At 42.5% G+C, this 25487-nt stretch overlaps 2 protein-coding genes across 7 annotated transcripts in view; one reads left to right on the forward strand and one right to left on the reverse strand.

The window, feature by feature from the left end:
- Positions 1 to 13873, forward strand: part of LOC147146796 (transmembrane protein 132B) — a 136563-nt gene extending 122690 nt beyond the window's left edge. For 5 of the 6 annotated variants that reach the window (XM_086029781.1, XM_086029783.1, XM_086029782.1 and 2 more), the window contains 10 exons: positions 4804 to 5024; positions 5951 to 6014; positions 6112 to 6243; positions 7116 to 7193; positions 7453 to 7515; positions 8793 to 8921; positions 11162 to 11290; positions 11641 to 11946; positions 12019 to 12260; positions 13076 to 13873. In XM_086029781.1, the coding sequence (XP_085885907.1) occupies positions 4804 to 5024; positions 5951 to 6014; positions 6112 to 6243; positions 7116 to 7193; positions 7453 to 7515; positions 8793 to 8921; positions 11162 to 11290; positions 11641 to 11946; positions 12019 to 12260; positions 13076 to 13658 (1947 nt within the window). In that variant the 3' untranslated portion in view covers positions 13659 to 13873. The remainder of the gene's footprint in view (positions 1 to 4803; positions 5025 to 5950; positions 6015 to 6111; positions 6244 to 7115; positions 7194 to 7452; positions 7516 to 8792; positions 8922 to 11161; positions 11291 to 11640; positions 11947 to 12018; positions 12261 to 13075) is intronic. The other variant, XM_086029786.1, reaches the window with a different exon arrangement.
- The window catches only part of LOC147146797 (uncharacterized), a 130190-nt gene that overhangs the window by 36487 nt on the left and 68216 nt on the right, over positions 1 to 25487 (reverse strand). The gene's annotated exons all lie outside the window — the stretch shown is intronic.

Genomic DNA, 25487 nt, shown 5'->3' on the forward strand with positions numbered 1-25487 from the left:
GATGCTAATTCACACACACACACACACGCACGCACGCACACACGCACACCTTTTATTTAAGCCCACTAGACGGGCCTGACAAAGAGCCAAAAGAGAGGAAGCGTTTGAAGCTAATAGCAAGAAGTAGATTGTATTTTTGCCGACTTCAACACAAAAGGAGAAGAGGGATTTTTTTTTTTTTTTCCCCCCCAGCATGCAACAGTGCAGCACAGTCCCCAAGCAAGCGAGCAAGTCCACCAACCGCACTTGGAGTCAACTTGGGACAAGAGTTGACGTTCAAGTCTACTTCCAGGCCAAAGTTTTGGCGGATAAGAGTGGTTGGTGTCAGAAGTGGGATTTGAACCTCGCGCCTAGGATTTTTGTTTTGTTTTTTGAGTCGCTTCCACGGAGAGGTGCATTCTTTGTGTTCTCGTTACTCTGGAAAGAAAGAGAGTTCGTTTGAAGATAACGCGTATATATCAGTGTAAATTGACAGGCTTTTTTTTCCTTTGTTTTTTTTTCTAGAATTTTATTTGGCTTTTCTCCATTTATTTATTTTCATGAATTGTAATTGGATTTGTTTGAATTCAAAGCAATTGAAAATGTTTTATTTTATATTCACAATTGTTTAGATTCAATTATGTTTGAGGATAAGAGTTTTCAAAAGGCTTTTAACCATTGACATTTGGTGTCAGAAATTGGATTTTTTTTTAAATGCAATGCACATAGGAAAAAAACAATTCCCTTATTTTGAAAACGAGAAATTTCTAACATCTGAAGTATATGTATTTGGTGTCAGAAGTGGGACTCAAAACCACACAGTCTTTAAAAAAAGTAACACAAACACTTGTTGTTCTTTTGTTCTAAAATAATGTACGTTTTAGGTGTTACACAAAAGGGCTTTTTTTGTAAGAAGAGGGGCACATTTTTCGTTGTTGTTGTTACTGGGAAAAAAAATCTGAGGTGATACTTTAAACCCAGTTACTTTAATGCGAGTTGTTCCAAAAAACATTTTCTTGCTAGGGTAAAAGTCACTCCGTCATGATTTGTGTCCCAAAGGGAAAAGTGGGCTTCTGACACCAAAAACTTTTGGAGACTATACGTCCACTTTGTAAAACACAATACACATGGTAAATTCTTTTAGAGCAGGTGAGATTATTGCAGCTAGTTTTAAGCATTTATGGGACAGGTTTTGGGTGTCAGAAGTGGGAATCACATTTTACTCCTATTTTTTCCCCTTTAAAACATGTGAAATATTTTTCTGGCAAGTTTATTTTTTAAAGAAATTTGGTGCGAGAAGTGGGATTCAAACCTCATGCACAGTTTTTAGTCATCTTTTTGTCATCCCAAAAGACATATAAAAATAGATTCGGTGTTTTTGTGATGATTGCCTCGCGGCTAAATGATATTTGGTTTCAGAAGTGGGATTCAAATCTCACGCCATTTATTTCTTTTTTAACGTGACAAATACAGCAAAAAAGGGTCGCGATGAAGCAGTTGTGTGGTTGTTGCCTCAAGTGTAAAGCTATCTGGTGTCAGAAGTGGGACCGATCTATTCTTCTCTTTGAATACGACACGGCGGCTCGGAGGCGATTGGCCCCGCCGTGGCCCCTCTCGAATGACGGACAGGTGGGAGGTGTAATCCCATCAGATGGCCTGTTATCCAGCCCCCTCAGGGCCCGCCCCCGCCCAGCGGCGGGGCCCCCTGATTGGATGAGAGCCTCCCCAAAGTCTGATGGATGGGCTTTACCGCGGGTGCCAGCCAAATAGATGAGCGGCGAGCGCAAATGCAGACGGATGTGCGGCCTCGCGGGGACGATGAACATCAAAGAAATGATGGGGATTTTCTTTTTTTTTTTTTTTATTACAAAACGGGCGAAATGGGCCAGCCTGACTTTGACGTATTGGACTTTGTCGACATATCAGATACAGGCAAAAGTGGAGTCAATGCGCTACTCAAATTCCGCGCTAATAAACGACGCACCTACACAAGCGTATTGCTGCCATATCTGAAAACAAAAAATCAAAAATCAATAGTTTCACGATCTTGTGTGTGATAAGTTCCACGTTTCTTAAGTTTGACCTATGGTTCAGGTCACCGCGAGTCAAACCTATCGCATTTGAACATGATCATTTACTACGCGCAAACTTCAAGCGTTAAAATGAGGGCTGTCAAAATGAAAGCATTGACTATGGAGATTCATTTCAATTTCATAACGCACTCAAAAAAGGAACTCGGTGAACTCATTTTTGTTGACTTCCTGTATCAGCTGACCTCTGCTCACTATGCAGCCAAAGTCAGAGGAGAGTCACTGCCGCAAAGATGGACTGCGTAGTTTTACTTTAAAAAGTTGCTTGACGGCTCACTGGAGAAATCCAAAATAATTTGCACACTTTGCACAGCCAAATTCAAATACCATATTAGTTGGACGTCTTTGGTGTATCGTTCATCTGTTGTATTTTACTGGGAGACAATCTTAGTCAAGGATCAAAGAGGACAGTCTTTGAATCGAAATATACTTATATTTTTTTTCCGTATGCTTTTTTTTTTTCCACATTTCCACAAGATTTTACTCAAGTAAATAACGGTTCCAAGCTTCGTAAAAAATTGTAGTTGAACGAAATAGGATTAATCGCGATTAACTATGGAAAATTGTGCGATTAATTTGTTTAAAAAATGTAATCGTTTGTCAGTCGTCCCGTTTTAACGTGAAATTGATCACACTTTAACCTGGTTATCATGTTAAAACGTTCTAACATAAAGCGTTTGGATGTCAAACTTTATGTGAAAATGTGAAGACTATCACATTGAAATGTGAAAATGGTTCCGTTTAATCCTGAAAACGACGGCGTTAAATTTGAAATGTGAAACGTTTTTCGTTTCAACATGACGCTTATCGCATTTTGACCGGATAAGTTAAAGCGTGATTAACATTACGAAACATTACGTTCAAATGTGAAGATCATTGCATCCATCCTGACAATCTCGTGAAACTCCAGTATTTGTATTTAAGGAAATGTTATTTCTTTCACTTTTATTTTCCCCAAAGTTTTATTAAAACCGGCTTGTATTTGATCTTTTTTTTCATGAATAAAATGTCCCTCAAATATTCCAAATTGGTTTTATTTGACCGTTGTAGTCCCATTTACTTTCTTTAACGCTAGAGTTCTCTTTTTCTTTTTTTTTACCATTTTCATATTAACTGAAGGATCAAACTTTATACAAAGTATTTGTATAAAGACCCTCGTGGGAATAAGCGGTTCGGAAAACGAAAGGAAGGATTAAAACAAAATAAAAATGATGTGATTTGTTGAATTGTTAATAACATTAAGTCATTGCCTGCCAGACATTTTCAGACGCTCTTTTACCGTAACGTTTGAAAAAATTATGAAAAAAAAAAAAAATTCCTGGGATTGAATGGCTGGACTGCGAAAAGACAAATAACTGTGTCAACGGCAGTGAATGAGTGAGCAGTTTTATTTCAATAAGGTTTATGAAATAAATATTTTTGGGTGAATGAAATTCATTTTGGAAATCCATTTTGTTTTATTTGACACTTGTCATCAAATCAAATCAAATGTTCTGTTTATGGTTTTTATTCGTATTTGCTCGTTACACTGACATTGGTTTTGTTTGGTCAACCGCATTTGAGAAAATGATTTGAGAAATTAAAAGTGATGAAGCGGCAAGATCCCAAAATTGTATTTATGTATTTTTAGACACATTATCCTGACAGTAGCAACATTGGCATTTCTTTGTTTTTATTTATTTATTTATTGGCATATGCCATGTATTTATGTATTTGTCACCTAAGAGGTCGTGTCGTGTTGCTCTTCCGACTCTCTCGCCCGCGTGTACCTAATGAAGTGGCCCACCCGCCCAGGCAGCATATATAGCCCTCGCCTGTGTTATGTCTAATTAGCTGCCTAATTAGCATATCGCGCTAATTGTATAGTATGACACAAGACACACTCCCACACGCGTGATTGGACGATTCTATTTCAACTTCAGCGAAAAGAAAAAAAAAATGACAACGAAGCAAACTATTGTTGTTCTCAAGCGGTCGAAAAAGTTCGCCCAAAGTTTGCCCGATTGTTTTTGCGGCACAGACGGACGGATGCAGTTTGACAGATTTTTTTTTTTTTCTTCTTTTTTTTCTTCTTCTTCCTCCTCCACCGCACACTTGTTGAAGTGCTGAGGCCGCCGCTTTTCGCCTCCCAATTCCTCGCGTCTCGCTTTTGTCGTCGTGGTTGCTGTGGCAAAGCAACCCAGATTAAATCCATTCTTCAGTGTCCTCAAAGCTCACACTCAGCAACACACACACACACGCGCGCGCGCACTGTGTGTGTGCGTGTGTGTGCGTGTGTCTGTTATTGGACGGAGGTTTTTAACTTGAATTCTTTTCACTTTGTCAATGCTGACTCGGCAAAAGTCACTCAACCCGCTCAGTATAAAAGCGCTGCTTAAAGTAAACTGTTAGCAATTATTTCTCCATCATTAAGCTGTTCAGAATAAAGGTACAATACATGATTTGCAGACATAAAGGTATTTGGGGAAAAAAAAGATTTTTTGGGTGGAGGGTCAAGTAACTCTCCCTGGACTTAAAAGCGCCCTCGGGCTCGCATTGCGAACATGACGTCAGCAAACCCCGGGGCACGGCCGAGCGAGGGCATTCTGGCGTCAATTTCAATTGACGCCAGAGGGGGCGGTGCAGGAAAAGACGGCAACGCCCGAAATCTATTCTTACTCCACGGACACAAAATCATGCCAACGCAGAAGATCTATGTTCGCCTTCAAGCGGCCGTGTTGCTTTTGTGGCTCAGGTTTCGGGGAGCTGCGACGAGGTTTTGGTGAACGGCAAGGAGATGCGCGGACGTCGGCGCGTGCCGGTGGCCTTCGCGTACATGCACCTGACGGCCAGCCTGTGGCTCGACGTTTGGGTGCCCAAGCTGCCTCTGCAGATCCACGTGTCCGACACCGAGCTGAGCCAGGTCAAGGGCTGGCGCGTGCCCGTCGCCGCCGCCAACGCCGCCAACAGCAGGAGGTCGGAGCCAATTTCGACGCACTACAACTTGCCTTGGGAAAGCATTCGCGCCAGAGACCTCGCGCAAAACTCAAAACTCTCATGCGTGCAAAATACAAACAAACGAGTTTGCCGCTGTTGTGAACGATAAAAGATGAAAACGCTCCGCGATCGGTCGAAAGATTGTGGTTTTAACGCACATCGAAATTTTTAAAAATTGCCATTTTCGTGGAAAAATCAATCTGGAAAAATGTCATGAGGGTAAAGATGTTTTTCAATTTAAAAAGATTTATAGTATTTTGTGATTTTTTTTTCTTCCCAGAAACAACTTGTGTGTGTTTATGGAAAAGAATCTTAGTTATACCCTAAAAAAAAAAAAAAAAGATTTGTAGTTAAAATCAGATTTTTGATGGGGGGGGAAAACATGCTAATTTTGTCAATTTTCTTCGTTTTGGGGGGGGGTGCAAAAAAATACTGTAGAAACTGAAGAATATGTATTTTTTCAAATTATTTATCCATCCAGATAAGGTATTTTTTCATTGAAAAAAGGTTTTTGCCCAAACTAAATCTCGTTTATTTATTGATCAACAGTTTGTTCACAAGAATTATTTGATTGTGAGGAAAAAAATCGGACTAATTAAACACTCAGTCTTAAGTATTGGCTATTGTTTTGGTATAAGTTGTTGAACAAATATTTTTATTGAAAAATGTTTTTGTAAAATACGTTTTTTTTTTCTCAAAATACCAATGAGAGATGTTTTGTTAAAAAAAAATTGTCAATTATTTGTCACACACATAATCACACAATAAATGTTTGAGCGAAACTGCCCAATGTTTTGGTTTTAACACGTTGATGGTTGGCATGTTAGCTTGCTGCACCGCTGACATTACAATGATTTTTTTTGTTTTGTTTTAACATGAACTTGGTCCGCGGCACGTTTGTTCAGGCCGACGAGAGACAGCGAAGACGACGAGGACGACGAGAGGAAGGGCAAAGGATGCACCCTGCAGGTTCTCCTCTTTGCTTGCTTTTCACGCCATTTAAGCGGGACAAGACGACGGCGCCGTTTGGCGCTGACACGTCCATTTTTTTTTTTTTTTCCCCCAGTACCAGTACGCCCTGGTGAGAGTCCTCACGCACTTTGTGGCCGAGCCGTCCGACCCGGGAGGGGAGGTGGTCCGCATGCTGGGCGCCGACTGGCAGGCCGACATCACTCACCTGGTCCTGGACCAGCTCAAGGTACCTGCCCACCTGCCCCGGTGCCTTTACGCGACAACAACGACAACAAATCCTTTTTAATTAAGAGTTAAAATAACAACATTATGATATACATATGATATATGTATCATGTATAAAAAAAAAGATTAAACACATTTTTTTTTCATTCCTACTTGATTACGTAAAAATAATGAGATTATTTTCAGTTTTAGTTTTCTTTGTTTTATGTTTTGTTAATAAAAAAAAGTTTCATATCAGTTTTTTGCATGATTTTGATTTATAACTGATCGGTGTAGTTAATACAAATATTTTAAAATTATTTTCACAAGTGATTTTAAATGTATACAAATAATTGTTTCCTCTGTTTTTATTTAGTGATTGTTTTTAGTATTAAAAATATTTCTGTACAATAAAAATATTGCAAAGGCATTTTTACATGCAATATAATTGAATGTGTTTTTAATGGTTGAGGATAGTTTAAAATGTGTTGCATTAAAAAAATATTGTGTTTATTTACTTTATTGTACCCTTGTGAGGAAAACCGGACTGGATAATGGATGGATGGATATCATTATTGTTTTTTAAGGTTATTTGGCATTATTTTGGTTTCATTTGACTATTTTGCTTCGTTGCTTTCAATGACAAAAAAAAGTTGTAATTATAGTTCATAAATGTAATTTTAAAATATTAAATCGCATTCATATTTTTTTGTATTTTGAACAATTTGGTTATAGTTTTCAGATTATAGCTAAAAACTGCTGCGAACTTTCTCGGAATTTAAAAAAAAAAAAAAAAGAAATTAGTGAAGTATGCTATATCCACTCACCTGCCACTTCATTTGGTATCGAATCGATTCGGGGTGTGCCTAATAGAGTGGCCTTTGTTTTCCACAGGTGGAAGATGAACGCATCGCCAGGCTGGTCGACGGGCGCATTCTGATTGGGCGAGACCTCGGCATCACCACCATACAAGTACGTGTCTCGCGCACACGCGCAGAGTTCACCCATCACTGCCTGTGCATGTCCCAGTCGACATTTTGTGAGTGTGACATTTCAATTTTTTCCCCAACAATCTTTCCATTCACACGTTGGCCCTTGCGTCACTCTTTGCTTGTCCCGTTGATTTGTGAAGATACGTCTCACACTTGTCATTCTCGGACTTTGGAGTTGGAGATTGAATTGGAGTGGCCTTCTGTTCCCCCAAAAAGTTGTCTCGTCTTTTGCTCGGCAGGTGTTGTCGCCTCTGTCCGACTCCATCCTCGCAGAGAAGACGGTGACCGTCTTGGACGACAAGGTAACAAAAAATGCAAGTGCAGCGAACGCCGTGGGCATGTGATAGGTGATGATGATGATGATCCGTGATATCGAGTAGCAATTTCAAGTTGGTAAAATGTATCGTCAATCGACGGGATCGCTAGATACCACCAGATACATGATGCAACCTAATGACAGTCAATCGTTTCGCAATCGAGGTGAATCGTGTTGAATATAGAATCATAACTACTGAGAATTGTATTGTAATTGGTGTTAATTGGGTTAGGATTGGAATGAATCGAATTGTTTGCCACATCGCAAGCACTGTGAATCGTATTTTAATTGGAGTGAATCGTGTTGTAATCCAAGCCGAACGTGAATCGGATTACATGTTTTATAACTAACAGGAATCGTATCATAATTGTGGTGAATCATATTCCCTATTGAATGGTAACTACCACAGATCATGTAACTCCGATTCATTGTGAATTGTATTATATATATTGAATATTAACTAACATTGTAAATCGTAATTGGAGTTCATCATATTGTGTGTCAAATTATAACTGCCATGAATCCTTTTGTACTTTGTAATTGTAATTGTGGTGACTCAGATTCCCTTTCTAATGATAACTGTCATGAATCATCTTGTAAATCATACTCGGCGTTAATCGTACTGCATATCAATTGTAATCACCCTGAATCATATTGTAAACTGCAATCGGAATAAATCTTTTAACTCCAGCGAATCGCTATGCAAATTCTAATTGCGATAAATCATTTTTTTATTGGATGGTAAAATCGTATTGTAAATCGTAATTGGGATCAATTGTTTCTTGTATCATATGGTAACTACAGTGACTCCTAACCGAGTGAAACATGTCGTAATCGAGGCCTTATTGCACATTGAATAACTACCGTGATTTATAATGTAAATCAGAATCTGGATGCATCTTCTTACTTCCTGTTGCATCCAGGGATCATATTGTATTTGGAGTGAATCGTAACATAATCGGGATGAATGGCGTTGCGTGTGGTGTCCTAGCCACAGTGACTCCTACTATAACCGGAGCGACTCGTGTCTTCTGCGATCTTTCGACGTCCAGCAATCGTATGTGGGTGCGTGCGGTATGACGTGACGCCTCAGCTCCCGCCGTGCGTTGGAGCGCCACTAATTGGCGGCGGGAAAGCATCGCCAACGGCAGAATGGCGCCACTCGGCCCAGTGGTCTGCGCGACCTTTGCCCCCCGACAAGCCACTGCAGCAATAAAAATAGATGGGGTGCTCCCACTGAGCGGCGGGTCGTCCTGTGCGCAGGTGACCATCGCCGACATGGGCGTCCAGCTGGTGGCCTCGCTGTCGCTCAGCCTGGCGGCCGCCGGCGCCTCTTGCCGGGCCGTCTTGATGACCGCCACCGCCAGCCAACTCATGCGCGCCCCCAAACAGGTAAGAGGACGCACGCGACACCATCACGATTCTTCACGTCAATTTTTTTTTACATTCTTCACGTGGGGGACCAAAATCATGCTTCTTGGTGCTAAAATGAATCAGCCTTTGTGCAAGGAAATTGTATATTTTGAGAATTCATTCATTTGAGAATTGATCATTTTTATTTTTTTTGCAAAACAATCTCATGGAAAAAGTAATTTAACTTCAATTTTGGGGGGGGGGGGTCAAAAAGTCTGTGTTTTTCGGCAAGAAATCTGATGTGTTTTTGAGAAATGAATTGGACTTTTATTTCAGAAAAAAAGTAACACGTTATCTGAATACAAATATTTTGGTGACATTTTCATCTTATTTGTGAAAAATTTGCGACTTCGTTACATTTGCAAAAAAACTCAAATTTGCTTTGAAGGTAATCTGATGTTATGTATTTAAAAGATTGTAGTGAGGAAAAGTAAACAAATATTTTTACATGATTAAAAAAAATGCATATTTTAGAGCAAAACGCCCTCCCATTATTTTGTACAAAAATGCAATTTGTGATTCTTAAAAAAAAACAAAGTAAACAGTTGTATATTTTTGCGGCTGCGTTTTTTCTAAAGTCAGTTCTTTGAGCATGTTTTAAATGAAAACAATGTTGTAAAAAAAGTTTTGTTTTTCAGAGCGACAAAAGTTCTGTTGTGGAAGAAGTCGTCATGTTATGAGAGTCAAATATTTTTTCGGGGAAAGTTCCATTTTGTTGCGTTTATGAAGTCGTGTTCAAAAACCGAAACAAAACACTAGTGTTAAAAGCATGTGAAGGTTTCTTTGCCCGGGCTTTATTTTGTTTTCCTTTCGTTTTGAACTACCGCACGCGGTTAAAACTAGAACCGCGTTCAGTCCTAATTTTAAAATTGTAATCGTAAAATAGTCAAGTCTTAATTGTAATCCAACTAAGAGTTAAGCTTTGTGTTCCTACCAATTGTTTTTGGACTTGATTCTTGATTTTCCATCCGAATGCCGAACGTGCCGCCAATTGCCGCCTGCGCGCCTCCTAAAAAGCTCTCCCGATCCGATTATTGCATTTCCGTGATTTGTGACGGCGGGAAAAACCAAATCGGAAATGGAAGCGCGGACTTGTCCCGCGGGGCTTTTCATATCTTTCCAGCGACACTTGAGACACACACACTCAGGCGCGCGGGCGCACGCGCCAGCCGACCCGGGAGAGGGCCCCGCCCGGGGCGGTAATCGGCCGATGCGAGGACTAATCCTCGGCTGTGAACATCTCACGCCGCTTATCTGCCTTCCGTGCTAATCAGGTCCTAATTAGCAACATGCCTAACTTGCAGCCGCTAACACACTCAACTAACCGTGCGTGAGTGTACGTACATATTGATGGAGTGTGTGTGTGTGTGTGTGTGTGTGTGTGCGTGTGTAAGCAATGGCAGATATGCAGCACTACTATCTTGTGCTCTGCGCATCAGTTGGCTTCCCGTGATTAGAGGCGGGAAGTCGACATTGGCGTGATTGTCCGTACTTTACTTAGTTAGTTTGACAACACGGCGGTTCTGCTCAGTCGATTGCCCAGTCAGTCGCTTGGTTAGTCAGCCAAGCACTTATTTGGTTGCTGTGTAAGTCAGTTGTTTGGTAGTCACTCAGTGAGTTACTCAATTAGTCGGCTAATGAGTCAGTCATCCAGTTACGTCATTAGTCACTCAGTGGGTCGGTCAGTCAGTCAGTTTATCTAGTTTGTTTTCTCATTTAGTCAGTTGGGGCGTTTTTTTTCTTCCAGTCAGTTACCCATTAGCGAGTCAGTCAGTTAATTAGTTAGTCCCTTCGATAGTTAGTCGGATAGTCAGGCAGTCCGTCAACGAGTTGTTGTTTAATCCATGAGCCAGACAGTTAGTTGCTTACCCATTTGGTCACTCGGCAGCTTAGTGAGTTGGTTATTGTGATAGATTAGCTAGTCAATCATTTAGTTACTCAGTTACCCATTAGTTTGTCAGAGAGCCAGCTAGTTAGCCAGTTTGGTCGTTTAACAGTCAGTCAGTTTGTCTCTCGGTTACTTGGTGAGTCAGTCAGTCAGTCGGTCATTCTGAGGTCTGGCAATGAGTTAGTTTTCAGTTTGTTGTTAGTCAATGAACAGTAAACAGACAATCAGTCAATGTGGTAGGTGGGTCGGTAGGTAGGTCGTGATATCTCCAGCAGGTGGCGCTGTGGCGTAAAGGTCAATGTTGTTTCAAGCGCTTGCGAATCCATTTCAGGAAGCAGCCATCAGTGCTTGGATCCACTACAGCGACGGCTCCGTTACGCCGCTCGACATCTACGACCCCAAAGACTTCCTGCTGTCTGCCGTGTCATTGGACGACAACGTCATCTCCGTAACCAATCAGGTGGGAGCGTCAAAATCAGTGTTTTGCCCTTTGCCCTCCTATTGGTCAAATTGTTTCATTGTGGTGGACGAATTTGGCTTAGTTATTTGGTCAGGTCATCACTCAGCCAGTCAGCATACTAGTTAGTCAGTAGGTCAGTCAGCGAGTGAGTTAGTTCGCTAGTTAGCTTGCTTGTACGTCACTCAATTATGAGTTCGGTCAGTGAGTGGGCTCATGAGTTCGTTGCTGGCTAGCTTAGTCAGAGACTAAATTGACAAATTGGTTATTCGTCACCCGTTGCTTGGTAGCGCCTCGGCCAATTAGTTACTTGTGAACGGTCTTCCCTTGTGCCGCCTCATTGGCGGCAACAGGAGCAACACTGGCCCGTGGTGGTGGCGGAAGGTGAAGGCCAGGGGGCGCTGGTGCGCGTGGAGATGGTGATCTCGGAGACGTGCCAGAAGTCCAAGAGGAAGAGCGTGTTGGCGTCGGGCGTCGGCAACGTGGCGGTCCAGTTCGGAGTCGCCCGCGGCGGCGGCGGCGGCGGCGAGGGCGGGGCTCCGCAGGAAGGAGGCGTGGCGGACAACGGCACCGAGCAGCTGAGGGACGGCGACGGAGCCGAGCGGGAGTCCAAAAGTGTGGAGGTGGCCGCCGAGCGCGAGGAAGGCGCCATGAGGAAGGTGCGACCACAACGAGACGGATCAAATAACGCGAATCGGCGCTGACTTGGCGATTGTCCGTCCCGTGGTCAGGTGAGCTTAACGACCAAGAGCACCGTGAGCCGCGAGCGGGCGGCGGGCGGCGGCCCCGGCCGGGCGGACGACTACGCCGGCGGCTCCCCGGCCCAAGTGGAGGTGCCCGGACCCTCGGGCGGCGAGCCCAGCCAGACCACCAGGGGACTGTCGGACCTGGAGATCGGGATGTACGCCCTCCTGGGCGTCTTCTGCCTGGCCATCCTCGTCTTCCTCATCAACTGCGTCAGCTTTGCCTTCAGGTGACAAGGGCGCAAAAACGAGACAAAACTCACTGGCGAGGTAGCAAAGACGACGTCGCAATTCGCTGTTAAAGGGAACTCTGATGAGCTAATTGGATGAATGACGAAATGAAGGTTCCGAGACCGCGTTGGGGTGTTAAACGACTGTTAGGGTTTCAAATGAAGATCTGGGGGTTTCAAATAAGTACGGTGTAAACCTAAAATTGTTTATTAAAAGTAGCGACCCTTGTGAGGATAAGCGCTATGGATAATGGATGGATGGGTTCCAAAGTGGTTAGGGTTTGAAACTAGGGTTGGCGTTTTAAAGTGGGTTCAAACTTAAAATGAGGCTTTCAAAGTAGGATTCCAAGATAATGTTAGTGTTTCAAATTAGGGTTTCAGATAAGAGTTAGGGTTTCACACTGGGATGAGAGTTTCAAATTCAGGTTTTGAAATAGGGTTAGGGTTTCAAACAAGGGTAAGGATTCAAAGTTAGAATTGGGGTTTCAAGGTAGTGCTTCAAATTAGTGCTAGGCTTTGAAACTAGGGTTAGGGTTTGGAAGTAGGGTTTGAGTTTAAAATGGGGGTTTCAAATTAGGATTCCGAGCTAGTGTTGGCGTTTCAGACAAGGCCGGGTCGCAAGCGCAATTAAAGGTTTGAAAAAAATGCACACCACAGTGTTAAGGTGCCAAAGACAACCCGGGTGCGGGTTAAGGTAGTCCAATGAGAAAAATCCGCCGTAAAAGACGAGCTGACATTTTGAAGGGAGCAGAAAGGAGAGAATTTGTTGCCGGCCATGACCGCCGCCTGTCGCTGTTTGTCGGCCCCTCCCCCAGGTACCGCCACAAGCAGGTGCCCGTGCTGGAGACGGGCGGCAACATGAACCACGCCCACGACTGGGTTTGGCTGGGCAACGAGGCCGACCTCCTGGCCGACCACCCGGAGCACGCCGACCCATGTCCGGGGCCGCTGCCCGACGAGCGCACCACCGTCATCGACCGCGGCGACGACGCCTACGAGGAGAGCAAGTACCTCCTGAACGGGGCGGCCGGCGCCGTGCCCGTGGCCGCCGCGGGCCACCGGGGCGTCTCCCGCAGCCACACCTTACCCCGGGCCCTCCCGGACCCCCACCGGTGCCTTTCCGCCATCACCGCCGCCCGACACGACGCCGAGCACCTCAACAACTCCCCCAGGGCGTCCGGCAAACGCAAGCGAGTCAAATTCACCTCGTTTGCCACCGTGCTGCCCAACGAGCAGCACCGGGGCGGGGGCGGGGCCGGGGGCGCCGGCCCCTACGCCAACCCCTCGGTCCTGCTCGGGAAGGGCGGCGAGGACGACATCAAGTGGGTCTGCCACGACGTGGACTTGGGCCAGTCGGAAATCAGGAGCTACATGGAGAGGCTACAAGACAATTTGTGACTGCGGGGCGGGACGGTGGACGGACGGATGGACTGAGGGAAGGGGGGTGGGGGGCGGCGCCCAAGAGACTCGCCGCAATTTGAACACGGGCCGGTCGGAAATCAGGAGCTACGTGAAAAGGCCGCGAGACAATTGGTGACCGTGTCTGGCGCCGGACGGGGGGGAGCGATTGTCCCATTGTAGCCACCGCGAAGACTATTTGTGCGGTTGCGGGGGGGGGGGGTCGTTGGGGACGGGGTTCCGACGCCCAGTCGGAAGCAGGCATGTGTGGGTCCGGGTGAACCCATGGAGACAATTCACCTGTGATGCCTTTTAGACGGACGCGAGCATCGGAGGGACGGACGGCCGGCCAGGACGAATGTTGCGCAACACAAACAGGAAGTGGAAGTCAAGTTAATGCAATAAAAGACAAGAATTCAAAATGAGTCAGTCAAACAAAAAGCAGTTGGAGCTTTTCATTTCGGGACGAGTGTACAAAGCGACCAAGTCGGCACGTTCGTTGCCATTACCAGGAAACCGTGAGTTTCACAATAAGAGTCGCATAAAAACTATTTTGATTTTGTACGTTTATTTATTGTCACATACCAGAGGACGGGTTTAGGACCTCTTTTTCATATTTTAATATTTGCCATTTCCTGTCGAAAAAAAAAATGTTTGAATGGAGGAATCATTTTCCGTCTACAAAGTAAAAGCCTTTAGCGTCAAAAGTGCGAGACAACCGGCACTTGCACAAGTAGCGACAGGAAGTGAGAGTAAAACAAAATCACGGAGAGCTTTTATTTTGTAGGGCGTGCAGGGAAGTGTGTACCATCGGGTTGGCCCGTTTGTTGCCATTACAATGAAAAAAAGTTGCCACTCCCATTGAAATATGTTTTATTTTGTCATTTTATTTATTGCTACGTACAAGAGGTTTAGGTTTCGGGTCTATTTTTCAAGTGTTTTTTGTGTGTATATTCCTGTCCGCAAATGGAGTCATTTCCTGTCTACAAAGTAAAAGATCGTGGCCTGGATGCACCCGGACTAAAACTTGCACAATTAGCAGCAGGAAGTGAGATGACGACGTCCTGTTGTTTCAAACTTTACAAAAAAAAACCAACAACAACAACAACAAAAAACCCTTCCAGCCAATGACGGCTCTCGACTCCTCCCCCCTCCTCCTGCCATTGGGTGAAAAGACTTCCTGCTTCCTGTTGGCGAGACAATGGACCATCTCTCTACAGTCGATTTGAATTCTTTTGGTTTGAAATATAGTCTGGTTTTCCCTGTGTTGCGAGTGTGTTAGACTTTTATTTTAGCAATGAATTATTATTATTTATTTAAATTAAGCACTGAGGTGAGGTTGGGGGGGGGCAGCACACGAGGGTGGAGGGGGGCTCACCTTTGTTGTTTTGTGTTAAAAGCTCAGGTGATGACGCGGCGAAAAACGACAATAAAAAGCGAAGACCACATTGTTAGGACGGCAATATTTATTCTCTGTAAACGTTATTGCGTCAGAGTGCCATGTAATCAAATGTTGTAAATAAATAAAGTGGATCTACAACAACCAGAGATCACGAGTCACGACTTTTTCACGCAGATGCCGCAAAATCTTCCAATTTATGCATATTGACATATGTCTTGGATGTGTACGTCTTGACTCTTAATTCTAGACCATGGAAAGCTCGTTTCACACTGCGAGAGCACGTGAATTGCCCCAAATCAAGCTTAGGCATAAGATGCAGAATATCAAATATCAAAGTAAGGTTTCAAACTAGGGTTGGGGTTTCAATGTAGGGTTTTCTTACTAGGGTTAGGGTTTCCAACTAGGGTTTCAAACTATGGTTAGGGTTTGAAAATAGTGTTTCAAAGAAGGGTTAGGGTTTCAAAGTTGGGTTTCCAACTAGGGTTAGGGTCTCAAATTAGGGTTTTCTTACTAGGGCTAGGGTTTGAAAGTAGGGTTTCAAACTAATGTTGGGGTTGGAAAGTAGGGTTTCACACTAGGGTTGGGGTTTCAATGTAGGGTTTTCTTACTAGGGTTAGGGTTTCCAACTAGGGTTTCAAACTATGGTTAGGGTTTCCAAGTAGGGTTTCAAACTAGGGTTATGGTCTCAAAGTAGGGTTTTCTTACTAGGGTTAGGGTTTCAAAGTAGGTTTTCAAATTAGGGTTAGGGTTTCCAAGTAGGGTTTCAAACTAGGGTTAGAGTTTCCAACTAGGGTTTCAAACTAGGGTTAGGGTTTCAAACTAGGGTTTCAAACTAGGGTTAGGGTTTCAAACTAGGGTTAGGGTTTCAAGCTAGGGTTAGGGTTTCAAACATTTTAGGGTTTCCAAGTAGGGTTTCAAACTAGGGTTAGGGTTTCCAACTAGGGTTTCAAACTAGGGTTAGGGTTTCCGACTAGGGTTTCAAACTAGGGTTAGGGTTTCCAACTAGGGTTTCAAACTAGGGTTAGGGTTTCAAATTAGGGTTCCAAACTAGGGTTGGGGTTTCAAAGTAGGGTTTCAAACTAGGGTTATGGTTCCCAACTAGGGTTTCAGACTAGGGTTAGGGTTTTAAAGTAGGTTTAAAAACTAGGGTTAGGGTTTCAAACTAGGGTTAGGGTTTCAAACTAGGGTTTCAAACTAGGGTTAGGGTTTCCAACTAGGGTTTCAAACTAGGGTTAGGGTTTCAAATTAGGGTTTCAAATATTTTAGGGTTTCCAAGTAGGGTTTCAAACTAGGGTTAGGGTTCCCAACTAGGGTTTCAAACTAGGGTTAGGGTTTCCAAGTAGGGCTTCAAACTAGGGTTAGGGTTTCAAGCTAGGGGTAGGGTTTCAAAGTAGGGTTTCAAACTAGGGTTAGGGTTTCCAACTAGGGTTTCAAACTAGGGTTAGGGTTTCAAAGTAGGTTTAAAAACTAGGGTTAGGGTTTCAAACTAGGGTTAGGGTTTCAAACTAGGGTTAGGGTTTCCAACTAGGGTTTCAAACTAGGGTTAGGGTTTCCAACTAGGGTTTCAAACTAGGGTTAGGGTTTCCAACTAGGGTTTCCAACTAGGGTTAGGGTTTCAAATTAGGGTTTCAAACATTTTAGGGTTTCCAAGTAGGGTTTCAAACTAGGGTTAGGGTTCCCAACTAGGGTTTCAAACTAGGGTTAGGGTTTCCAAGTAGGGCTTCAAACTAGGGTTAGGGTTTCAAGCTAGGGGTAGGGTTTCAAAGTAGGGTTTCAAACTAGGGTTAGGGTTTCCAACTAGGGTTTCAAACTAGGGTTAGGGTTTCAAAGTAGGTTTAAAAACTAGGGTTAGGGTTTCAAACTAGGGTTAGGGTTTCAAAATAGGGTTAGGGTTTCCAACTAGGGTTTCAAACTAGGGTTAGGGTTTCCAACTAGGGTTTCAAACTAGGGTTAGGGTTTCCAACTAGGGTTTCAAACTAGGGTTTGGGTTTCAAACATTTTAGGGTTTCCAAGTAGGGTTTCAAACTAGGGTTAGGGTTCCCAACTATGGTTTCAAACTATGGTTAAGGTTTCAAAGTAGGGTTTCAAACTAGGGTTAGGGTTTCAAAGTGGGGCTTCAAACTAGGGTTAGGGTTTCAAGCTAGGGTTAGGGTTTCAAAGTAGGGTTTCAAACTAGGGTTAGGGTTTCCAACTAGGGTTTCAAACTAGGGTTAGGGTTTCAAAGTTGGTTTAAAAACTAGGGTTAGGGTTTCAAACTAGGGTTAGGGTTTCCAACTAGGGTTAGGGTTTCCAACTAGGGTTTCAAACTAGGGTTAGGGTTTCCAACTAGGGTTTCAAACTAGGGTTAGGGTTTCAAATGAGGGTTTCAAACTAGGGTTAGGGTTAAAAATTAGGGTTTCAAACATTTTAGGGTTTCCAAGTAGGGTTTCAAACTAGGGTTAGGGTTCCCAACTAGGGTTTCAAACTAGGGTTAGGGTTTCAGAGTAGGGTTTCAAACTAGGGTTAGGGTTTCAAGCTAGGGTTAGGGTTTCAAAGTAGGGTGTCAAACTAGGGTTAGGGTTTCCAACTAGGGTTTCAAACTAGGGTTAGGGTTTCCAACTAGGGTTTCAGACTAGGGTTAGGGTTTCCAACTAGCGTTTCAAACTAGGTTTGGGGTTTCCAACTAGGGTTCCAAACTAGGGTTAGGGTTTTAAATTAGAGTTTCAAATTAGGGTTTCAAACTAGGGTTAGGGTTTCATATAAGGGTTTCAAAATAGGGTTGGGGTTTCAAAATAGGGTTTCCAACTAGGGTGAGGGTTTCCAACTATGGTTTCAAACTATGGTTAGGGTTTCCAAGTAGGGTTTCAAACTAGGGTTGGGGTTTCAAAGTAGGGTTTCAAACTAGGGTTGGGGTTTCAAAGTAGGGTTAGGATTTCAAAGTAGGGTTTCAAACTAGGGTTACGATTTCAAATTAGGGTTTCAAACTAAGGTTGGGGTTTCAAAGTAGGGTTTCAAACTAGGGTTGGGGTTTCAAATTAGGGTTTCAAACTAGGGTTAGGGTTTCAGAGTAGGGTTTCAAACTAGGGTTAGGGTTTCAAGCTAGGGTTAGGGTTTCAAAGTAGGGTGTCAAACTAGGGTTAGGGTTTCCAACTAGGGTTTCAAACTAGGGTTAGGGTTTCCAACTAGGGTTTCAGACTAGGGTTAGGGTTTCCAACTAGCGTTTCAAACTAGGTTTGGGGTTTCCAACTAGGGTTCCAAACTAGGGTTAGGGTTTTAAATTAGAGTTTCAAATTAGGGTTTCAAACTAGGGTTAGGGTTTCATATAAGGGTTTCAAAATAGGGTTGGGGTTTCAAAATAGGGTTTCCAACTAGGGTGAGGGTTTCCAACTATGGTTTCAAACTATGGTTAGGGTTTCCAAGTAGGGTTTCAAACTAGGGTTGGGGTTTCAAAGTAGGGTTTCAAACTAGGGTTGGGGTTTCAAAGTAGGGTTAGGATTTCAAAGTAGGGTTTCAAACTAGGGTTACGATTTCAAATTAGGGTTTCAAACTAAGGTTGGGGTTTCAAAGTAGGGTTTCAAACTAGGGTTGGGGTTTCAAATTAGGGTTTCAAACTAGGGTTGGGGTTTCAAAGTAGGGTTTCAAACTAGGGTTGGGGTTTCAAAGTAGGGTTTCAAACTAGGGTTAGGCTTTCAAAGCAGGGTTTCAAACTAGGGTTGGGGTTTTAAAGTAGGTTTTCAAACTAGGGTTAGGATTTCAAATTAGGGTTTCAAACTAAGGTTGGGGTTTCAAATTAGGGTTTCAAACTAGGGTTGGGGTTTCAAAGTAGGGTTTCAAACTAGGGTTAGGGTTTCCAACTAGGGTTTCAAATTAGGGTTAGGGTTTCCAACTAGGGTTTCAAACTAGGGTTAGGGTTTCCAACTAGGGTTTCAAACTAGGGTTAGGGTTTCAAATTAGGGTTTCAAACATTTTAGGGTTTCCAAGTAGGGTTTCAAACTAGGGTTAGGGTTTCAAAGTAGGGTTTCAAATTAGTGTTAGGGTTTCAAATTAGGGTTTTAAACTAGGGTTAGGGTTTCAAAGTAGGGTTTCAAACTAGGGTTAGGGTTTCCAACTAGGCTTTCAAACTAGGGTTTGGGTTTCCAACTAGGATTTCAAACTAGGGTTAGGGTTTCCAACTAGAGTTTCAAACTAGGGTTAGGGTTTCCAACTAGGGTTAGGGTTTCAAATTAGGGTTCCAAACATTTTAGGGTTTCCAAGTAGGGTTTCAAACTAGGGTTAGGGTTCCCAACTAGGGTTTCAAACTAGGGTTAGGGTTTCAAATTAGGGTTTCAAACATTTTAGGGTTTCCAAGTAGGGTTTCAAACTAGGGTTAGGGTTCCCAACTAGGGTTTCAAACTAGGGTTAGGGTTTCAGAGTAGGGTTTCAAACTAGGGTTAGGGTTTCAAGCTAGGGTTCCAAACTAGGGTTGGGGTTTCAAAGTAAGGTTTCAAACTAGGGTTAGGGTTTTTAAAGTAGGGTTTCAAACTAGGGTTAGGGTTTCAAATTAGGGTTTCAAACATTTTAGGGTTTCCAAGTAGGGTTTCAAACTAGGGTTAGGGTTCCCAACTAGGGTTTCAAACTAGGGTTAGGGTTTCCAACTAGGGTTTCAAATTAGGGTTAGGGTTTCCAACTAGGGTTTCAAACTAGGGTTAGGGTTTCCAACTAGGGTTTCAAACTAGGGTTAGGGTTTCAAATTAGGGTTTCAAACTAGGGTTAGGGTTTCCAACTAGGGTTTCACACTAGGGTTAGGGTTTCAAATTAGGGTTCCAAACTAGGGTTGGGGTTTCAAAGTAGGGTTTCAAACTAGGGTTAGGGTTTCAAAGTAAGGTTTCAAACTAGGGTTAGGGTTTCAAATTAGGGTTTCAAACATTTTAGGGTTTCAAACTAGGGTTAGGGTTCCCAACTAGGGTTTCAAACTAGGGTTAGGGTTTCAGAGTAGGGTTTCAAACTAGGGTTAGGGTTTCAAGCTAGGGTTCCAAACTAGGGTTGGGGTTTCAAAGTAAGGTTTCAAACTAGGGTTAGGGTTTTTAAAGTAGGGTTTCAAACTAGGGTTAGGGTTTCAAATTAGGGTTTCAAACATTTTAGGGTTTCCAAGTAGGGTTTCAAACTAGGGTTAGGGTTCCCAACTAGGGTTTCAAACTAGGGTTAGGGTTTCCAACTAGGGTTTCAAATTAGGGTTAGGGTTTCCAACTAGGGTTTCAAACTAGGGTTAGGGTTTCCAACTAGGGTTTCAAACTAGGGTTAGGGTTTCAAATTAGGGTTTCAAACTAGGGTTAGGGTTTCCAACTAGGGTTTCACACTAGGGTTAGGGTTTCAAATTAGGGTTCCAAACTAGGGTTGGGGTTTCAAAGTAGGGTTTCAAACTAGGGTTAGGGTTTCAAAGTAAGGTTTCAAACTAGGGTTAGGGTTTCAAATTAGGGTTTCAAACATTTTAGGGTTTCAAACTAGGGTTAGGGTTCCCAACTAGGGTTTCAAACTAGGGTTAGGGTTTCAAAGTAGGGTTTCAAACTAGGGTTAGGGTTTCAAGCTAGGGTTAGGGTTTCAAAGTAGGGTTTCAAAGTAGGGTTAGGGTTTCCAACTAGGGTTTCAGACTAGGGTTAGGGTTTCCAACTAGGGTTTCAAACTAGGGTTAGGGATTCAAATTAGAGTTTCAAATTAGGGTTTCAAACTAGGGTTAGGGTTTCATATAAGGGTTTCAAACTAGGGTTGGGGTTTCAAAATAGGGTTTCCAACTAGGGTGAGGGTTTCCAACTAGGGTTTCAAACTATGGTTAGGGTTTCCAAGTAGGGTTTCAAACTAGGGTTGGGGTTTCAAAGTAGGATTTCAAAGTAGGGTTAGGATTTCAAATTAGGGTTTCAAACTTTGGTTAGGTTTTCAAATTAGGGTTTCAAACTAGGGTTGGGGTTTCAAAGTAGGGTTTCAAACTAGGGTTAGGGTTTCAAAGTAAAACAAAAAAAACATGACTAAAAAATCGGTGACGTAATGCTTGACTGCACACCTAGTGCAGTAAAGGACATCTTAAAAAGTAGTGCCGTGGCGCTTCAAGAGCACCCCTTAGACCCCCGTCTGACAGCGCAATGATGGTCCGGTAATTGCCGCTGCGCCGCCGACGGTCCTGGGGAAAAAAAATCTGAAAGCAGCCAAAGTACTTTTCCAGATGCAAGCACTGGAACTGATGGAACCCACCCTCCCCAACAACAAGACACCCCCCGCCCCCCCAGCCAAATGACCCCCTCCCATGGTTATTTGGCTTTCTACACCATTCAGCAACATTTTGTCTTGTACACTCCACACTCATGTCGACTGTGGCTGTTTTGTTTTTACTTAATTGCAGCATAAGTGCGCAGGTGGAGCCGCTGTCCACGCACACTCGCCCGGGTCGGGTCAAGGTGACCCGACGTATTGTGTCCAATGCACGACAAACAAAATGGAGTCAAGTGTCCGAACAACAAGTCGCAATTCAACACGCAAAAAAGTACTTTGACACTGTCGAGGCTTTTTATTCTTGCTCATTTCCACATATAATGTTCCCTGCTTATTTGTGGTTTGGCGTTCACATATTCACTTTTTTTTTTTTTTTTTAGGGAACTGATTCTCTGTTGTTTGCTGAACTTTCCACCATTTGCTGTGTTTGTGCTCACGTCATGGATGACAACAGATTATTTCTATTTTATGGAAGTGTTCGACTGCCAAATCATAAAAAAAACTTTACGTTTTATAGTGGTGAATGTTATATTTTAATGTGGTAAATTCTACACTTTATCGTGACAAATTTAACAAGACAAAATTTGCATTACAACGTGAGAAGTTTTGCGTTATAATGTTAACTGTTTTGCATTTTCACATGATACATTTGACATTTGAACACATGTTTTCATAGTTTTCGCATTTGATTTTACATCTGACTTTATAATGTTAACTTTCGGCTTTGAACGTGGTAAGTTTCGTGTTATAACGTTAACTTTCACATTTGAATGTTTCACGTTTTGACGTGATACGTTTCACGTTTTAATGTGATCAGTTTCATGTTTTAATATGCTAAGATGAGCGTTAGGGGTTACGTTTTGCATTATCATGTGATACGTTTTGCGTTAATGTGTTAAATTTCACATTTTAACTTGAAACAGAAGTCAACCCAAACATATTTTTTTCAAGAATATGTTCCCAGCTGGCCCACTAGTTGAAACACGACATTCTGATTAATTTAGCGTTTGTGGAATATAAATTAAGCAGCAAAATGCACTCGTTTTTAGCCATTTCTGGGGACGGCCATTTTGTCTTCTGTCTCACGGCTCAGATTCAGAAAACAGGTCAGCCGCGATTGGTCGTTGTGAGCAGTTATGATGTCATTTTCAGGCGACAGAAGACAAAATGGCCGCCCCCAGAGATGGCTAAAAACGAGTGGGTTAACACTTATTCCACAAACGCAGTATTGTTCAGAATGCTCTGTTTCAACTAGTGGGCTTGCATAGAACATATTCTTGAAAAAAAATGTTTGGGTTGACTTCCGCTTTCAGTTTCTCGATATAATGTGTTACTTTTTGCGATATAGTGTGTTAAATTTTGCATTTTAACTAAAGTTTCTCGTCATTATGTCTTACGTTTTGCGTTGTTGAACTTCGCATTGTAATCAAAGTTTCTTCGTATAGTGTTTTAATTTTTTCGTAATAATGTGTTAAATTTCGCATTGCAACATAAGTTTCCCGTTATAATGTTATTTTGTCAATTATAGCGTGATAAGTTTCACATTTTAACATGAAGAAAAGCGTCATGTTATAACGTGATCACTTTTGCGTTCTGTTGAAGTTTGCATTACGGGTCACATTTTAACGTTTGATAAGGTGTTCTGTTTCATGTTTTCATGTTTAAGTTACGTTTCACATTTTACTGTGATAGGTTTTATGTTATGATGAGAACATTGAAACATGCCAAGTTTACATTTGGCATCTTTTTTTTTTTTAAACAATATTATAGAGAAGCAGCATAGTTATGTCGCTAATCATTTTTTTAAAGGTGATTAATGAAATAATAAGCAGTGTAATGAAAAGTTACTTAAAACGTGTACAGCAAATAAAAGATTTTATAAGGACAAATCCATTCTATTTCCATCACGGCGGGAAAAAAATGAAGTGGTTGTGTTTGACCTGACAGCAGGCGGGTCAGCGGAAAAAGGCTCTTTAATGGCGCCGCTCTTCAAATGGAATAAAAAGCGTCATTATGCTCGTTCAACTTCATTAACGGGAGCACGTCGGCTGACCGACACTACACACGTGAAGATTTTTTTTTTTTTGCACAAAAATATGATTATCTATTATACAGACTCCCATATGATGATCTTTTTCAGTTACATTTATTTGAATTCCACATCTGTGAAGTCAAAGCGTTGCAAGATGACAACATTATTCACATTTCTTTTCCTAGAAAATGCACATTTTTCTGAAAAAAAAAATGACTTTCACAAAAAATAACTTTTCTCTTTTAAAAGTAAAACGGCGTTTCTTGATTGTTTTTTTGTTCCTTCTTGAAAATATCCTTTTTTTCTGGAAAAAATAAGGCTCCAAAAACACTTTTCTGTTAATACTTATTTTCACACAAATGTGACTTTCTTGAGAGAAAAAAAGATTACGATATTTTTTTTCCCTCCAAAAATGTGCCTATTATTTAGATTTCGCTCCAAAGATCTTTTTTTCATTACATTTCAACATCAATTCCACATCCATGAAGAAAAATGGTTGCAAGATTGTAACTTTTTTCACAATGTATTTTATTCTTGCATTCTTATTTCTGGAAAAAAAAATTTAAAAATCACTTTCACGGAAAATTGACCTTTTTTTTTTTTCTCCGAAGACTAAAACTTGTTTCTGTCTTTGGTGCTTTCTCGCTTTGTCTTTCTTCCCTCCTCCTGTCTCTTGCTCTTGATTTTGCTCCTGTTCCGATTCAGTCCCAAAGTCTCGGCGCTCTCCATCCTGGCGTCCAGGTGACTAATGGAATGACACAACAACAATGGGCCATTGTGTTTTATTGAGCCCTTCTCCTCGTCCTCCTCTCGTTATTCTCTCTATTTTTTCCCGCGCTGGGCCGTAAAGAAGGCCCGCCGGTGAATGGATGAACGAGGGAACGCGCGATGGGCCGAGCCACAAAAAACGGGAGAGCCGAATGAAAGAGGGTAAATGTAGAACAAGATGGAGCGAGGCGGATGATGACGGATAATGGGATAATGGCGCTAAAAGAAAAAGGGAAAAAAAAAGTGTGGGGGAATTGCGGCGGGATGGAAAAGAGGAGGACGGGGCGGAAAAGAAGAGGGGGAAGAGGCGCACATAAAAGGATGAATAGATGGTGAGTAACGCGCGGTCAGTGTTTCAGGGCGGAATCGATGCTTGATTAATATTAATTCCCTTGGTCCTGGCAGGTGGGCGGGGCTAAAGCCAACACTTCCTGCTCAGATTGATCGGGGCCAGGGCACCAAGGGCGCGATAACATTGCCCGCGCCCAATTACTCATGCGCGCAACATGCTGACGCCGGTGATCAACTTTGCAAAACGCCTCTGCGTGTGAAGCGCACACACTCGATGGACGACTTTTTGGGGGGAATGCAAAAAAAATCCAAAACAAATTGGACTCCGTAAAATATGACTACGTTGACATGCAGTCAAAGGTCAAAATTCCGATTTGTGAAACATTTGGAATAGCCCGTTGACATGTGCGTTGCTCCCACATTTGAATAACGCCATTGAAGCGGCGACGCACGGACGTTGTGACGCATATAGACGTCATTTCCGCTTGTTTCTTGCTGCAAACGTAGGCTAGGACTTTTTTTACCCCTTCAAACATTTTCAAATGATTGAAGTGATTGGACTTCTTTTCTTGACACAATGCTATCAAAAACGAAACTCCCCATTTATGTCTCAAAAAGTGCTGCTGACATCGCCCCGAAATGGTGGCATTTTGCCCCTAAAAGTTGAGTCAGTGCAAGTAAATTGTTCATCTACACGTGGATGTGCAGCCAATAAATTATCTGATTTTATTTTAAAATATTCTCCTTGAATATTTTTTTGTTTCTGTCATAATTCTGCTCCACACTTCTTCGGCCCATTTATCAGTCATGTAATGAAAATGAGTGGAAATGTGAATATTTACTTTGAAAGTTGATTTACCGTGCGTGCCCCTAAGTTTGATATTAGCGCCTGTAAAATGTCAGGTAAAATTTCAGGCTAGGGGCCACTGTCCTCCTAGTAAAAAAAAATTGTTTTAAAGTTTGTCTGGAGCCCCTGGATTGGTTGATATCTGACAAAAAGGTCCTTCTCCAAGGCTCCGCTTCTGTGCGAGGTCCCTCAAGGGTCAATCCTGGGTCCGCGTTTATTCATTCACCATCTTGTGGGAAAATCATCCGCAAACACTTTTCATTGTTGCAC

This window comes from Filicampus tigris, chromosome 5 (assembly GCF_054856515.1).
Source record: "Filicampus tigris isolate MCC_2025a chromosome 5, RoL_Ftig_1.0, whole genome shotgun sequence".
Lineage (NCBI taxonomy): Eukaryota > Metazoa > Chordata > Actinopteri > Syngnathiformes > Syngnathidae > Filicampus > Filicampus tigris.